Here is a 16993-nt window from a genome sequence, read left to right as displayed (position 1 = left end):
AGTTACAATTATCTATATAATATCAGTGTAAATACACCATAGACATCTCTTAAAGGAAAAACTGCAATAGCAGTGTAAAGGCCATTGTTTCAACTGTACAGTATCTCATATTGTGCTTATCCTTCAAAACAAGTTAACATGTTTTGCACTAGCTCAAATAAATAATGCTTCACTAATAGAAAAGACTGTTGTTAATTATCACAGTGGGCACCACCACCCTGACAGCACCATTTCAAGGCTTGTTGGCCTTTCATCGGTGGGTGGGCAGGCACCCTGGTATTGCAAACATGACAACCCAGTTTTGAAGATAATCACAGTGAGAGATGCCAATAGGTGTAGATGATAATGTTTAAGTAATGAGCACAATATAAGATACAGTTGAAATGATGCCCTTTACACTACTATTGTAGTTTTTCCTTTAAGAGTTTCTATGGTGTTTTTACACTGATATTATATAGATAATTATAACTCATAAAAATATTATGCCCAGTTGCATTTAGTCTTACTCAAACATTATCACGTACACCTTTCGGCATCTCTCATATTGTGAGATTATCTTCACAACTGGGCTGTCATGTTTGCAATACCAGGGTGCCTGCCCACCAACCCACCAATGAAAGGCCAATAAGCCTTGAAAGCAGTGCTGTCCGGGTAGTGGTTCCTACTGAGAATAAGTAACAATAGTCTTCACTATTAGTGAAGCTTTATTTATTCGAGGTAGTGCAATACATGGTAACTTGTTGTGAACGATGAGCACAATATGAAATACAGTTGAAATGATGCCCTTTACGCTACTATTGTAGTTTTTCCTTTAAGAGTTGTCTATGGTGTTTTCACACCGACATTATATATATATATTTATTTTTTTTTTATGAAAACCCCAAACGAGGGGTATAAGAACCTATAGTACTTAGTACCATGCTTAGGTTGGAGGTTGGGAAGATGGTTGTTGACATTACACTTGAACTTCTGTATACTGTAATTTTCAGGAAATACGTATGAAGGAAGGTTGTTCCAGAAAACAGCAGTTGAATGGATAAACGAGGAAGATGAAAAGTTAGTTCTGTGAGTTTGAAGTTGGACAGTAAATGGATGTTGGCTGGTGGCGGCATGTGTTCGGACTGTTTTAACAGAGAGAGCATGAATTACAGAAACCAATTCAGAAGAACAGTGCCCATGGAAGTATCTGTAGAAAAGGTATGCAGCAGCAACAGTACGTGTATGAGACAGCGAGTGGAGAGATTCTGTTAGAGATGAGTCATCAATTAACCCAACTGCCCTCTTCCGAATGGAATCTAGCCTGAGAGGGGTTTTGGGGGCACTGCCCCAGATGTGGGAACAATATTCCATGGTAGAGCGGATTAGCGATTTGTACAGAGTGAACAGCTATTTGGAAGAAAAGTAACGTCAAGAGCGAAAGAGAAAGCCAAGTTTTTTAGATGCAGAGGAAGCAATATTTGTAATGTGCTTGTGCCAAGAGAGATTAGAAGTCACGGTAATCTCCAAAAGAGATGTATCATTTTGCCTAGAAGTCGGAGTCTCACCAAAGATAAGCATAGGAACAGAAGAATCCTTTTTGCGAGATATAAGACAAGACTGAGTTTTAGAAGGATTGAAATCAACTAAGTTGTCTTTGCAAAACTGTACAATTACCTGGAGATCGGCATTTAAGGAATTGATAGTGGAAATTCAACAAGTTGAAGCTGATTGAGCAGGGCAAGGTTTCTCACATTGGAAAGTGGAATGTAATGTGCTATCATCAGCAAAACTATGAATAGGATTTCTGGTCAATGGAAGAAGGTCCTTAATATACAAGAGGAAAAGAGTGGGGAAAAGAACCGAACTTTGGGGAACACCAGCATTAATGGAGAAGTTAGAAGACAGAGAGTCATCTACCATCACCCTCAGTGAGTGATCAGAGAGAAAACTGGATAACCAATTACTAAAAACAGTTGGCAAACCATAAGATGGAAGCTTGTTTAGAAGACCTTTATGCCAAATATGATCGAAAACCTTTGAGATGTCAAGAGCAACTGCTTGTGTTTCAGTGAACTTTTCTATTGAATTTGTGAATAAATGGGTAACATAAGACAGAATATCACCAGTGGATTGACAGTGACAGAATCAATACTGGCGATCGTTGATAAGATGGAAGGTTTCTAGGTAGTTTAAGAGTTGGCGGTTAATTGATTTCTCCATTACTTTAGAAAGGGTAGAAGTAATTTTAATGGGACGATAATTGGATGGGAGGGATTTGTCACCCTTTTTTAGGAACTAGCTGGATATGAGCAAATTTCCAAACAGAAGGAAAAACACCTTTGGAATAAGAAAGTGAAAAAAGGCGGCAAAGAACAGGAGTAAGTTCCGGAGCACAGGTTTTGAGAACAAGTGGAGAAATACCATCAGAACCTGGAGCTTTCTTAGCATCAAGATTCGTCAAAATCCTTCTGACGGAAGGCCACAGGAGGCATTGAATGGAGCGTATTGGGAATGGTGGGAGTTGTTGCATTAAGATCATTAATACATGAGTTGGAATAAAAACGGGATGCTAGTAGGTCAACTTTATCCTTGGTTGAAGTGACAACAGAACCATCTGGTTTTGACAGAGGTGGGAGCAGAGATGGGCAAAATTTGCATCCAATAGCTTTGACAAGAGACCAGAATGCTTGGCATTAGGGCAAGAAGCAAGTTTTCTACTTCTAGCCTGTTCAAAATCTAGTTTGGACTGATTAATAACTGCTTTACAATTGTTGCAAGCTTTGGTGTAGGCAGAAAATGAAAATGAAGACTTGGAAACAAGCCAATTAAGATATGCAACATTCTTCTCTTGAACAGCTTTGCACATTTATTGGAAAACCAAGGTTTAGATAAAGGATGAGATTTTAAATTGGAGTGTGGAATAAAGGATTCCATTCCTACAAGAATAATTACACTGACACGATCAGAGCAAACGTTGACATCAGAAGTTTTGAAACAGAAATCTGACCAAGGAAAATAAGAAAAGAAATCTCGCCAGTCATCCCATTTTGCATTCTTATAATACCAAACAACATGAGGTTAGGAATAGCCATGAGATAAAGGCTCCACTGGAGCAGTGACATTAACCAAGTTGTGATCTGAGGTGCTTAAAGGACCACTCACTTCACCCGTGTACTTAGAAGGGTTCTTTGTGAGAAAAATATCAAGTGTGTTGGCTGTATGGTTAGGATAGTCCGGTATTCTTGTGGGTAAATGAACAATCTGTGCAGGGTCATTAGTAATTGCAAAAGCCTCGGCATCTCGACCAGCTGGGTCGGTGTGACTAGAAATCTCATGTACTTTTTCTGTCAGAAAGAATACATGGGATTTGGCAGACTACAAGTGGAAATGGACATTGTTGAGATTATAACTGAGACCACGTATATTTGTGAAATCAACTAGGAAGTGTTTGGGAGGTTTAGATCTTTTTGCAGATAAGCTTACTTTACTAGTTTGACAATTCATGGTGTATTCAATTCAATAGTAAGAAAAAGTTGGGGGGGGGGGGCATTCTGTATGAAATAACAAAATTTTTGGATATGGCGTACGTATGGTAAAAATATACCCAGATCCTTGACATAACGTGGCCTTGACAATGCCCCCAGCATAAACACTTCTCGGATTCCCTCCTGTCACTATCTGGCAGAGTAGAGGTAGCAAGATTATACAATAACTGATCCGGAAGCCTCCTAGAGAGTTATCATTAGGTTCGGTCCAGTGTACTAACTAGCGGCCAGCATGCGAACACCATTTTAGAGCTGTACCCTTGAAATGTAAAGAAGAGGATCTTGCCATGATGTCCATCATAACCTCAAAAGTCATCAGTCATACTGCATGATGGAAGAGATGGGGAAGGGTTGACCAGAACTTAGCTCTGGAGACCAAACATGGGTTCCACCACTTCAAGCCTCCAATAAGCAAAGTGGTGGTATTGCACCAGATGATGAGTCATCTACCACCTAGTATTGCCTGGTAACACAGATGGGTGGCATTTCTCAATGTGGTGTGGGCACCACACCTCAACTCCTGCTTACTTTGGTTCACACCTGGGTGGTCACCCACAGTGTGCTTGTGCATGGAGGTTATACCCAGGATTACTAACAGTCCCACCATCATGAAGGTGCAAGCAGAGGATTTGGCTCTCACAGAGGAAAAGAGTGGGGAAAATCATCCCACAGCGTCAGTTCTGCTTACCAAAAGTGGCCCACTGGGCACTCACATCCTTTCGTCCGGGCTTCGAGTCAAGCAAGCTGGACTTCTCACCCATTTAAAGTTTGAGAATAGGTTGAGGTCGTTTCGGCCCCAAGGCCTCTAATCATTCGCTTTACCGGATGAGACTGATTCCCTCGAGCGCCAGCTATCCTGAGGGAAACTTCGGAGGGAACCAGCTACTAGATGGTTCGATTAGTCTTTCGCCCCTATACCCGGGTCTGACGATCGATTTGCACGTCAGAACCGCTGCGGACCTCCACCAGAGTTTCCTCTGGCTTCGTCCTGCCCAGGCATAGTTCACCATCTTTCGGGTCCCAACGTGTACGCTCTCACTCCGCCCCACCGACAATGCAGGTGGGACGGATTTCACCGAAATTTGGTCCACTTGACTTGAGTGTCACCCGAATATCAGTTCCATCAGCGTTTTAGACTCCCAGGTAGCAAGTACAGCTTGTCTGGCATATCTGAGAGAATGTGACAACTTCAAGGACCAAGGGAGAATATATATTTTCTATATATTTTCATAAATAGAAAATATTTATGAAATAACTTAACTTACCTCTCAGAGGTGATTTACTTAATTAAGAAGTTGTTTATTGAGAGGCTGCTGTTTATTAAGATCAAAAGTATAGACTATTAAAATCCATTATAAACACTTACTTCAACCTTTCAAATGCAAGCTTTTCTCCATTATCTTCTCTTAGTTGTTGTACATTATGCCAACCCTGAGACATGATCATCTGCTCACACACTTGTCCATCTGTAGGCATATTCAGAGCTGCCAAAACTGTCACATGAATTGGAAATTTATGATAAACTTATTGAAGAAATAACAAGTGTGAAATAGAATACTTGTAAGGTGACTGAAAAATACCTGCAACATATGTTACACTAATGAGATTATCATTAAATAATCACTATCAACTACTATTAAATTATTAATGAAATTACTATACATTTACTAATTCATTAATAGTAACATAATAGAAGCATCATTAATAATAACAGCTAACAAAAATGTGCCAGTTTTTAAAAACATCAATTCCCACAACAACTGGAAATTCAAGGAAAGTTTAAATGAAAATAAATTAATGGAATAAACAAATTTCCACTGCCAAATTATTTTTGTTTGTTCAAGCTTCTTCACGGTGGAATACCTGACTACTCTCTGGTATTCATAATATGGATGGTGCATAATGGCCTATAGCTGCCATTGCGCCGTAAAACATACAATAACAACATAATATGGATTATTTCTTGTTAGTACAGTCTGTGTCTCTTTCACAATTCTTCTTCACTATATTTCCGAAAAATACATTTCATGTGTAATGCTATGTTTAAACAGGGGATTGTGTGTGCTTGTGTGTGCGTGCATATATTTTCTCATTCCTATATATATGTCTCTTTCTACATATAAAATCCATATCTGTTTAAAATCTATTTAATTTCCATTTCGGGTTTAAAGTTATTAAAAGTGCAGTATCCAAAACTAGCAACTTCGGGAAATGGAGATTGCTAGTTTTTGGAACACAAGTTCAGAAATTTTAATAAAACTGAAACACAAGTTCTCAAAATAAATGTCGGAACCAGAGCACAGGTAAATGGAGAATATATAAGCAGTTCATCTACCATCTTTCTGCCAAATTTTCTAAATGATTAACTTACTATTAATGCTATGAAATATAGTATTAAATTTTTCTTTATTCTTTTATCTCCTAGAGCTGAGACACAATGAAATTACTGTAGCTATTAACCATCAAAATTGTTTTAGTAATATCTCCCTACATAATGGATTTTTTTTTTTTTTTTTTTGACAAATAACTTCCACTGTCCTAAAATCAATACAAAAAAAAAAAAAAACAAAAACAAACAAAACTAATCACTCCAGAGGAGAAAACACATTACAGTACACTTTATTCAGAATTTGTAGCCTTGGTTAGCAAAAAAATACAGATATAAAACCATTTATCCAACAAGGTTTGAATAAGAAACAAGTCAATTTTCAGTTTTCTGAACAATACAAATATCTCCTGTACAGTACTATCACTCGAACTGTGAACTGTCTTACTTAACATTGCTGGGAAGTAGCAATCAGGAATGTTCTCTGTAGCTGTGTTTGTACACCTTCAGCAGAATATATAATTGTTTGTTTTACCTAGCAAAATATTAAACAGTCATACAGTGCATAACTGAAAGGTTATAAGTAATGAATACAGTTGTATAAATACTTGGGGAAAAGATTTTCATGTTTGTTCAGTTAGCCATAACATAAACTTTGCCTTGCAGGTTGTTTTTCATTTTCAATGCAATGCAAATGATATGGCGTGGGGACAGTACCCACCTTCCCCAAAATTTAGAAAGAAAATTGATTTCAAATTTTTAAAATTTATTATTCTAAAATCTATTTCAATTTTAAAATTAATTTTTTATTTTCAAAGAAAACAAGTGTATGGGATGGCTACTCCACTAACCCATTACAGCCATCTTTCATATTAGTTTCACACTGCTGACAGAGTCAAAAGTCTGTAAACAAGAGTTAAAAGCTTCCTGCCCTCTCCTATTGATAACAAAGTTTAGAAATTTTATTTTATTTTTTGGTATTGCATAAAATGATACTTTCAGCTAAAACATCTAAGCTGGTCATAAAAATGCAAGCAAAAAGAGGCAGCATGCACAATTTTATGTTAGTGATATTCATTAAATGATACTGATGAAGCTATTACAAGTTTGCTGTCAAAGTACAGGGCAAGAATAAAATTCCTTGGGGTAAATTAAAATTTTATAAATGTATATTTATTTACTACCTCAAAGAAATACAAAATATTGCAAAATCTGTTTGGAGAAAATTCCATAGCTTCAAATTCATGATAAGGCCACATTCATTTTCAATTTGTTAATGATAGTTGAAAAACAGAATTATTCATAGCTTTTAATGAATTAATACCGAAAAACTAAACTTCTAGTTGCACGTTTCAGTTTTAATAAGTTCAAAGGCTAGGTTTTGTAGACACCATCCCATCTTACAAGACTGCACTGTAGAGAAAAAAAAAAGTCAGGGATTTAAATCTGGGCTTCATGTGGGCATTTTATATCAAAACTCCAGCTGTAGAGATTACTAGTGAAGGCATAATTAAGAATACCATTTAACCTTTAATGAAAATGAGTTGATGATCTTGCTAGAATAGGATTCTATAAGAATACCTCATTCATCTTCACTTGGGTAAAATGACAAACCTTTATATTTACCACATCTGCTTTTGCTTATCAGTCAGCAGATGAGGCAAAAATTTGGCAGCATGTTCAAAATTTGCATAACACAAAGCTTCAGCATGATCTAAATAAGATTCCCACCTTATTATCCAAAACAGTCATTCCATGAAACCTCAAATCTCAGGAAACACTACACATGGCCTTCATTAATAATCACTACTTCTAAGACATTAAAAGGTTTTAAAAGGAAGAGCAATTCATTCAGAAGAATACATTCTATTGCCATCTAGCACAGGGATTTTATAGCAACTACAGTATTGTAACCTTGAGGCAAATCTGTACTTTCTGATTACACTCAGTACCCTAGTGTTAGTTAAATTTCTTTAAATGTGGACCATAACGCCCCTCCCCCAACGATTGTTTTACTTCATAGTTTTAAGTCTTTTTATCATCAACTGCCTGAGAGGTTTAGAATCTCTCAGGGCATTATGTTCAAGTGATTTTTTTCTAAAATTCTGGGGAAAAAAAATTATTTTTAAAAATAAAGTTTTTAAACTGTCCACAGCAATTTCTAAAATCATTATTACATTAGCATTATCAAAGGAACATGATGCAAGAAAGCAAGCTTATACAGCATCAGCCAAAAAAAAAAAAAAAAAAACCACCCTTATTTCACCCATCCACTCGCTCCAAATGTTTGTCAAGTTCTGCCTTGAATCTATTTAAGCTACAACGACAGATGGAAGTTTTTTCCACCAATCAACCACTCATTGGCTAAAGGCAAACTTCCGCACATCTATACTACAACCATCATTCCTCAATTTGAATTTATGCCCTCTCAGGCAATTATTCTGAGCAAGAGGAAGAATCCCATCTGCATTGAGCATGCTCAAAACATTCAAGCCTTTATACACCTCAATCAAATCACCTCGCAGGTGCCTAGTCTCCAGACACTGTAATTTGCAAAACTTAAGCCTTTCTTCATAAGAGAAACCCTTTGTTCCATTCACAAATTTTGTTGCCTTCTTTGTACTTGTTCCAACAGCTCTGCATCCTTTTTAAAATGAGGCCTCCAGACCTGTATACAATACTCAAGGTGTGGATTGACCATTGCCTTATACAAGGGGATAATCACCTCTTTATCCCTGTTAGAAAAATTCCTGTATATCACCGACAAGACACCATGAGCTACTCTTGCAGACTGTTTGCACTGTTCAGAAAACTTCATATTTACCTGCACAATTACCCCCGGGTCTTTTTCATTCTCTACCACTGTCAGTGCGGTATCAAAGAGTTGATACGTTACTCTGGGATTACTGCTTCCCATATGTAGTACTTTGCATTTGTCAATGTTAAACTTCATTTGCCACCTCTCAGCCCATCTGCTCAACCTTTCTAGATCCTGTTGCAACAGTGCATTGTCATTAGTGTCATTAACAACCCTGCCAACCTTTGTATCGTCTGCAAACTTGAACATTAAGCCTGATATACCATCATCAATATCATTTATAAGGTGCCTCCGTAGCCAGGTGGGAAGGAGCAGCAGTGCGTAGCACACGCTTCTTGATTAGGCCGGGGTTCGAGCCCATCACCATCAAATACAGAGGATGCAGAAAGGTTAGGGAATGACCACCGCATATTCCGGAGCAATATGGCCTTAGTTGCTAATGCTCCTAAAAACCAAATAACAAACAAACAAACAATATCATTTATAAATACAGAAAACAACAATGGACCCAACACTGAACCCTGACGGACTCCACTAATAACATTAGTCCACGAAGAGCAGTGTCCATTGATTACCACTCTCTGTCTTCTCCCACTCAACCATCCCTTTATCCACAGCAGCAATTTGCCTCCAATGCCACACTGCTCCAATTTGTGCAGCAGTCTTCCATGTGCAACAGTATCAAAGGCTTTTCTAAGATCCAAGTATATGATATCAAGGTTACTCTTTGTGACTACATCATAGTATCCAATCAAATTGGTCAGACAAGACTTCCCCTTAACAAACCCATGCTGTGTCTGAGCTATAACTGAAGTCTTGTCTAGATCATCCTCCAATGCTTCTCTAACCAGTGCCTCCATTAATTTCCCTAGAACAGAAGTTAAACTAACAGGTCTGTAATTATCTGTCTCCCCCTTTGATCTACCTTTGTGGATTGGGGTCACATTTGCACATCTCCAGTTCATGGGTACCTCCCATGAGTCCAGGGAAGCTCTCATAATTATGTCTAAGGGTTTGCTTACTTCCTTTGCCACCTCCTTTAATATAACTGGATAGTTCCATCCATCCCATGACTTTCTTGTTTTTATCTTCAACAATTTCTCTTCCACTTTACTCTCAGTCATTACAAGATTATCTAGCTTACTGCCAGAGTTGAATACACCTCTGGCATTCCCCTCCCTGAATAAGTCCTCATGTGTGAATGTTGATGCAAAATATTCATCTAGTTTGTTAGCTACCTGAGCAGGATCATCAACAGTTGAACCATCAATATCAAGTGGACCAATCTGATTCATCCCCTTCCTTCTAGAGTTTACATAAGTAAAGAACTCTTTGCTGTTTTTCACTGTGATCAGCACACTGTGATCACTGCCAAAGATTTCTCGTAATCTGCCTTCACCTTCCTAACCTCCTTTGTAACTTGGTTACAGACCAGCTTATATCTATCATAGGCTTCTGTGTCACATGTTAATTTATATGTATCCCATGCATTTTTCTTCTCTGTCACATGGCTAATTAGTTCATCTGACATCCATTTAGGCCTAAATCTTGAACAATATTTCATTATTGGTATGAAAAGCCTAGTAGCTTCCAAGATTAATTCTTTGAATGCTTCCCAATTTGAATTTTCTGTTGGTAACATCATCAGTTGGTTCCACCGTATAGAATTTAAATACTGTCTCAGACCACTGTAGTCACCTTTACGAAAGCAAAACCCTTCCCTTTACCCTTGATGGTAGTTACCTCTTTGAGTAAATCCCACTTCAGCACACTGTGATCACTGCCACCTAGTGGTTCCTTTATCTTCAGATTCTTGATGCATGAAGAATCACTACTGATAATCAGATCAAGAGTATTACTCCCTCTAGTTGCCTCCCGAACATGCTGCTGTAGAAAACAATCATCCAATAAATCCACAAAAGCCTTTGCTAGTGTGTGAGTGACCAACCCACAAATTCCAGTCAATATCTGGGAAATTAAAATCCCTAAGAAATCAAGTTTGTAATGAAAGACTCATTTTTTCTGAATTGGTAACTGGAACTTTTGTAAGCTTTTTCTTTTTTGCTGAATAATATTTCTAAACATTAAGGTAATTTCTAATCATTAGTGGTAAATAGAGACTGAAATAATTGCATGTAAATAAGATTTAAGTTTACTTTCCATATAAAAAACTGAGTAGTTCTATGCATAAAATGATACATATAGTTCAAATACTGCAAGATATATAAAGTTATATAAATTTTAAGACATGAACAGATAAGTACAAGTATTACAGATAAGTATAAGTACAAAATTCTTAAAATTCTTACCTTTCAAAAAATGCCCAGCTGCAGAAGTGTTCATATTTTCTCCACTGTCTCGGCTACTACTTGCATCTATTAAACCTGGTTTGCAGTCCTTTACTGGATTTAATTCTTAATTAAATATATATATAAACAATAACATAAACTTTGAATATATACTAGAAAAAATAATAATAATTTCCAAGTAATGAATAATATTCCTGAAGAGATATAAAACAATGTTTTGTATTCTTAAACAATGTTTTACAACTAACATATACTAGAACAACACTAGAGCTTTCATATCATATTTGTAAGTTCTAAATAAAGTATTATATATATAAAAAAAGTTCTCCCTACTACCACCACTAAAAAATACTAACAGGAAAATTAATCCTTCCAGAAGGCCAACCTTGGCAACGTGTAAAAAAATCAAAAAAAAGTTGACCAGCAAAATTAAGAGTTTACTGCAGAACACATGCGTGTTCATAGGTGAACCTGCATGTTGTGAGGATTACTTTGGAATCCAAAATAACTCAATTTTTTTTTAAAACTTTTGCCATTTTATTTACTTAATTGTCATATTATATCGTACTTTATAAGAAGTAGTAGTAGTAGTAGTAGTGGCATGTGATGCAAGAAAGCAAGTGTATGAGCTTATGCAGCATCAGCCAAAAAAAAAAAAAAAAATCAAGCTATTCCCTCCAAATGCCTGTCCAGTTCCTCCTTAAATTTATTCAACCTATCAACTTCCACAACGACAGATTGAAGTTGGTTCCAGCAATTAACTACCCGCTGGCTAAAGGCAAATTTCCGCACATCTATTCTACATCTGTCTTTTCTTAATTTGAATTTATGCCCCCTTAGGGAGGCGCCTCCGTAGCCAGGTGGGAAAGAGAAGCAGTGCATAGCACACGCTTCTTGATTAGACCTGGGTTCGATCCCGTCACCACTAAATACAGAGGATGCGGAAAGGTCAGGAATGACCACCGCATATTCACGGAGCAATATGGCCTTAGTTGCTAATGCTCCTAAAAACCAAATAACTAACTAACTAACTAGCCCCCTTAGGTTCGTAATCTGAACAAGTGGAAGGATCCCATCAGAATTCAGCGTGCTCAACCCATTCAAGGCCTTATACACCTCAACCAGATCACCGCGCAGGTGCCTAGTCTCCAGCCACTGCAATTTGCAGAACTTAAGGGATCCTCTTGGTAAGAGGATCCCTTCAAATCCCCGCACCAATCTTGTTGCCCTTCTCTGTACACGCTCGAGTAAATCTACATCCTTCCTAAAATGAGGCCTCCAGACCTGTATGCAGTACTCAAGGCGTGGCCTGACCATTGCCTTATACAGAGGGACAATCACCTCCTTCTCCCTGCTAGCAAAATTCCTATATATCATTGACAAAACCCCATGACCTGCCCTGGCAGCCTGTCTGCATTGCTCAGAAAACTTCATATCTGACTGCAAAATTACTCCCAGGTCTTTTTCATTTTCTACCACCTTTTAATATAACTCAGTGGCATCCAACTTTTTTAGGCCAGTAGCTAAAAGAGATAAACTGTTGTAGGTCAAAGGCTGCATAGTTGTTGTGATAAGCAAGTTGTAGGCTGAAAGACCAGTTCCTTACCACTAATTATGCATTTTTTGAAATAAAATTTAATTTTTGTTAAAGATATAATTCTATTTGAACTTTCACATTGAATTTTTTCTATCCCTATTATGCCTGCATTTGTTGACTTAACCCAGGGGTTGGCAACCTTTTCTGAATTAAGTGTCATTTTTGATCTAATTAAAAAAAGAGAGAGAATCTGAAGAGCTGCACCTCAGTTCAAGCTGGGAGGGGTGGGGGTGTTTTTTAAGAAATGGAATAGTGGGTAAAAAATATATATTTTTTGAAATATTATTTATTCATACTGAAAAAACGTAAAACTCCAATTAGGTATGAATTAATGCAACTTTTGCTGCTGAACTTCTTGAGCAAGTCTCTCAACATCAGACAAGTATGCCATAATTTTCATCTATAAACATGCTGAGAGACTCGCACTGTTCAGACGGATTCTTGATTTATTTTTAATATAGTTCATGTTTGAAAATATTGCCCACAGAAATTCGTAGAACCAAAAACTGAGAGAAATCCAAATGCAGATATGTTCAAATTTGTATACGTGTCCGGTAAGCTACTCCACACATTGAACACAATTTGGTCTTGCTTTTTCAACTCATCTATCACTGTCTATTTGTGTAGAATTGCCAGGGCAACCTTTTGCCTCTCCAAATCCTCAATTTCAGTTTTAAGGCATTTTAGTCTTGCAATCCACATGTCCTTTATTTTTAAGTCCTCTAACTCCGTTTCAAATTGTGCTTCATGTGGGCTAAAAGTTAAAGAGCCACAGTTACATGCTCAAAGAGCTGCATGCCGCTTGCGAGCTGCAGGTTGCTGACCCTTGATACTTACACCTGTTTTTGCTCTTAGTAACTCTAACACAACCCACATATTTGCTTGTCATATGATGCCTCCCAGCAGGCCTTGTAAACTCTGACACAGTGCTTTTCAGGCTACCATATATCCCAACAGAATCACTTTCACCTCTGCTTGCTGCTGCAAAACTATTAGCCTATGTATTTCCACCCTCCGACCACCAGGCCAACAGTTTCCCAAGGTAGCATCAGCAAACATATCAAGCAAGTGTATCATATCTGTAAAAACAATTTCTCCTGTTAACAAGCAGACAGCAAGCAGTGAGAAAAATTCTACTTCATGAGCACCCTTGAACGATCTCTTCAAGACAAACTCGTTTAAAATGCTCATCTTGTATTCCTCCTGCAATCCTCCTATCCTGTTTGGGCAGGATTGCAGACACCTTCAATTTCAATCCTAACTTGTGACTTTTTCTCAACATTTCCCTGTATTTGTTAATTGAAAGCAGATCTGCTACTTTTAATATCATTAGTACCAACATGCACAATAATATCACCCTTTGTGCCCTTAAAAGATGACAGCTGCTCTACAATGTCATCAACTTTATCCCCAGGCAGCCATACACCCTGGGCCTATTCCACTGATGCATTTTACACAATATATTTCCCATTTCCCCTGACAACAGCGTCACTAACAACCGGTATTTCCTGTTGGACCAGAGATTCCTGTCACTAAAGGTGTTGTTGCATTGTCTGTTGCTCGAGCATGGGCTCTAGCATTGAGTTGAGAAGTAGAGTGCTTGATGGGTACTTTTATTTTTTTCCTTTGAGGATATCAACTGTTTTCCAGAACCCATATAAACTGACCAGAATACTGAATTTACACCCTATCTTCTCATGCTCTTTATAACAACCACTCCAATGTATACCCTTTGCCTATATGTCCAGCTAAAGGTGATTTTGCAAAGAGACAACAAGCAAAGCACACTACAAAATCCATCAGCAATTCCCTTTCAAGCCAAAAGAACAAGTTATGGAAAAGTAAAGGGAAAATTAAATTAACTGCTTGAAGTTGGCACACTGATTGAACTCTGGGACCTTTCTTCAAGGATTTGGACAAACAGTGTGAGTCTGGCTCTTCAAAACTTCTCTCAAACTCTTCAAATTTCCATATAAAATTTGCATATTTTATATGGAACATATACTGTTCCATATAAAAGACTGCTGTACAAGTTGGAGAAATCTGGCATAAAGAGCAAGTTAATGCTAAGGATAAAGGGATGGTCGAGTGGGCTGGTTGGCGCTTAATGGCACTGTGGCAACTAAGACCATAATACACCAAGCCGAGATAAAGAAAACGCACAAAAATATATTTGGTAACCTCTAAATAGGTTACCATGCCAAAGAAAGCAAATGAATATCAAAATATAAAAGTTTAAATGCAAATACGTGTGTATAAATTAACAGACTGTAAAAAGTTAAAAACAACAGACATATTGTTTCTGCCAGATTGATAATATCTGTAAAACATAAACAACATGCAGTGGTAAAAAGCAGACAATCCATAAAAATATGAATAATGGTTAAAAAAGTTTTACTGTTCTCACACAGAGGTGGGTCATCTGCCCTCAGCAGAAGTGAGTGCTTCATATGACTGTGACCTACGTGGAGCTGAACAAGAACAATGTATGAATAATGGTTAAAACAGTCTTGCACTTCTCACACATAAAGTGGGTCATCTGCTCTCAGCAGAAATGAGTGTGTCAGAGACTACAACCTATGTGGAGCCAAGCAAGAACAACCTCCTCTCTTCAGACCCTGTACAGATTGGAATGCCACTGCTTGATTACAGGCTTAATTTGTGGCCTGTCCAAGCCAAGAATTTTGTTATTGGGAATATACACTGTGCTGACACTTTATTAGGTACACCTACCTAGTAGCGTGTTGAGCCTCCTTTAGCCTTCAGAACAGCCTGAATTTGTCTTGGCATGGATTGAACAAGATGCAGAAAATGTTGTGCAGGAATGGAGTACCATGCAGACATGAGCGTGTTACGAGTTCCTTGAGTTTCGACGGAGGTGTAAGGCTGCAGTGAACAGCCCTTTCCAACTCATCCCAAAGATGTTCAATAGGATTGAGATCCAGGGGACTGAGAGGGCCATTGCAGCAAAGAAAAGTCATTATCATGTTCCTGGAACCATTCCATAGTGATTCGGGCTTTTGTGCACCAGCACATTATCTTGCTGGAAGTAACCATCTGAATGAGGATAAACTGTCAACACGAACGGATGCACTTGGTCAGCAATGATGTTTGGGTACGATGTGGCATTCAGACGTGAATCTATGGGTATCAATGGACCCAACGTATGCCAAGAAAACATTCCCCACACCATAACACTGGCCCCACCACCTTGCACAGTAGTCTCAGACATGACAGTTCCACGGATTCATGTTGTTTTCACCAAATTCTGAGCCTTCCATCAATGTGATGCACCAGGAACTTCGACTCATCGGACAAAGAAACTGTTTTCCAATCCTCGATAGTCCAGTGCTGGTGTTGCTGTGCCCACAGAAGGCGTGCTCTCTTGTTCTTCATTGATAACAAATGTACACAATGTGGCCTTCAGCTGTTGAGCCCATTCACGACAAAGTGCAACTAGTGATCTGTTGTGATATTTTGTTCTGTGCACCAAGGTTGTATTCTGACATGATGTGCGACATTGTGGCCCATCTGTTTGCTTACGCAATTCTAGCCATCCTCCTCTGACCTCTCTCATCAACAAGAGATTTTCTTCCACAGGAGTGCTGTTGAGAGGATGTTTTCTGTTCGTTGTACCATTCTCGATACACTCTTGAAACTGTAGTGCGTGAAAAGTTCAAGAGAACTGCCGTTTCAGAGATGCTTTGTCCAGCACATCTGGCACCTAATACCATGTCACGTTCGAAGTCCATTAGATAACTCCTTTTCCCCATTCTTGCTACGCTTAACTGATACAGTTTGTACGCTTAACTGAGACTAGAAAGGTTGTTCTGATGCATTTATATCCACAACTGTGGTCATGTGACTTGCAACATTGTGGGACAAACCTTTTGTGTGCACATACCTAATAAAGTGGCAGCGCAGTGTAGTGTGATGCATATTATATGTCTGTAGTCTGTATAATGGAATAATAGGAAATGGTTATCCAGGGGAATGACTAATTTTATGGCAGTATCAGCTAATTCATTTTCCCTAATTCCAACATGGCTTGGGATCCAGCAAAAGTGAATGTCAATTTCAGATTCAATGAGAAAAAAAAAAAGCAACTGGTGAATTCAGGACAGGACTGAATGAGGGTCATACCTCACTGATAATAGAACATGTAACATGCTTGACAAATTATTATATATCATATACTCTAAGTAATCACTATCTTTAATGTGATCAAGGGCTATTTCAATTGCATGCAACTCTGCAGTATATAGGCTAGCTTCTTGTGGAATTCTGTTGGAGACCATTTTTTGTGTGGGAAGACCCAACTGATCCCATGTATGATTCTGACATCGAGCCATCTGTGTAGACCGGCAGGAAGTCTGAATACTGTGTACAATGTGATGCAAAGTGTTGCTGGTAGACAGC

General features: G+C 38.1%; 1 protein-coding gene across 1 annotated transcript in view; it reads right to left on the bottom strand.

The window, feature by feature from the left end:
* The window catches only part of fab1 (1-phosphatidylinositol 3-phosphate 5-kinase fab1), an 809612-nt gene that overhangs the window by 605644 nt on the left and 186975 nt on the right, over positions 1–16993 (bottom strand). Inside the window, exons 11-12 of the mRNA XM_090380831.1 lie at positions 10978–11082; positions 4891–5017 (exon numbers count right to left, since the gene is read on the bottom strand). Coding sequence (XP_090236957.1) covers positions 4891–5017; positions 10978–11082 — 232 coding nt within the window. The remainder of the gene's footprint in view (positions 1–4890; positions 5018–10977; positions 11083–16993) is intronic.

This window comes from Mastigoproctus giganteus, chromosome 9, assembly GCF_048544385.1.
Source record: "Mastigoproctus giganteus isolate SK-2022 chromosome 9, ASM4854438v1, whole genome shotgun sequence".
Lineage (NCBI taxonomy): Eukaryota > Metazoa > Arthropoda > Arachnida > Uropygi > Thelyphonidae > Mastigoproctus > Mastigoproctus giganteus.
The sequence above is the reverse complement of the archived record's forward strand: the minus strand, read 5'-3'. Positions and strand labels throughout refer to the sequence as shown.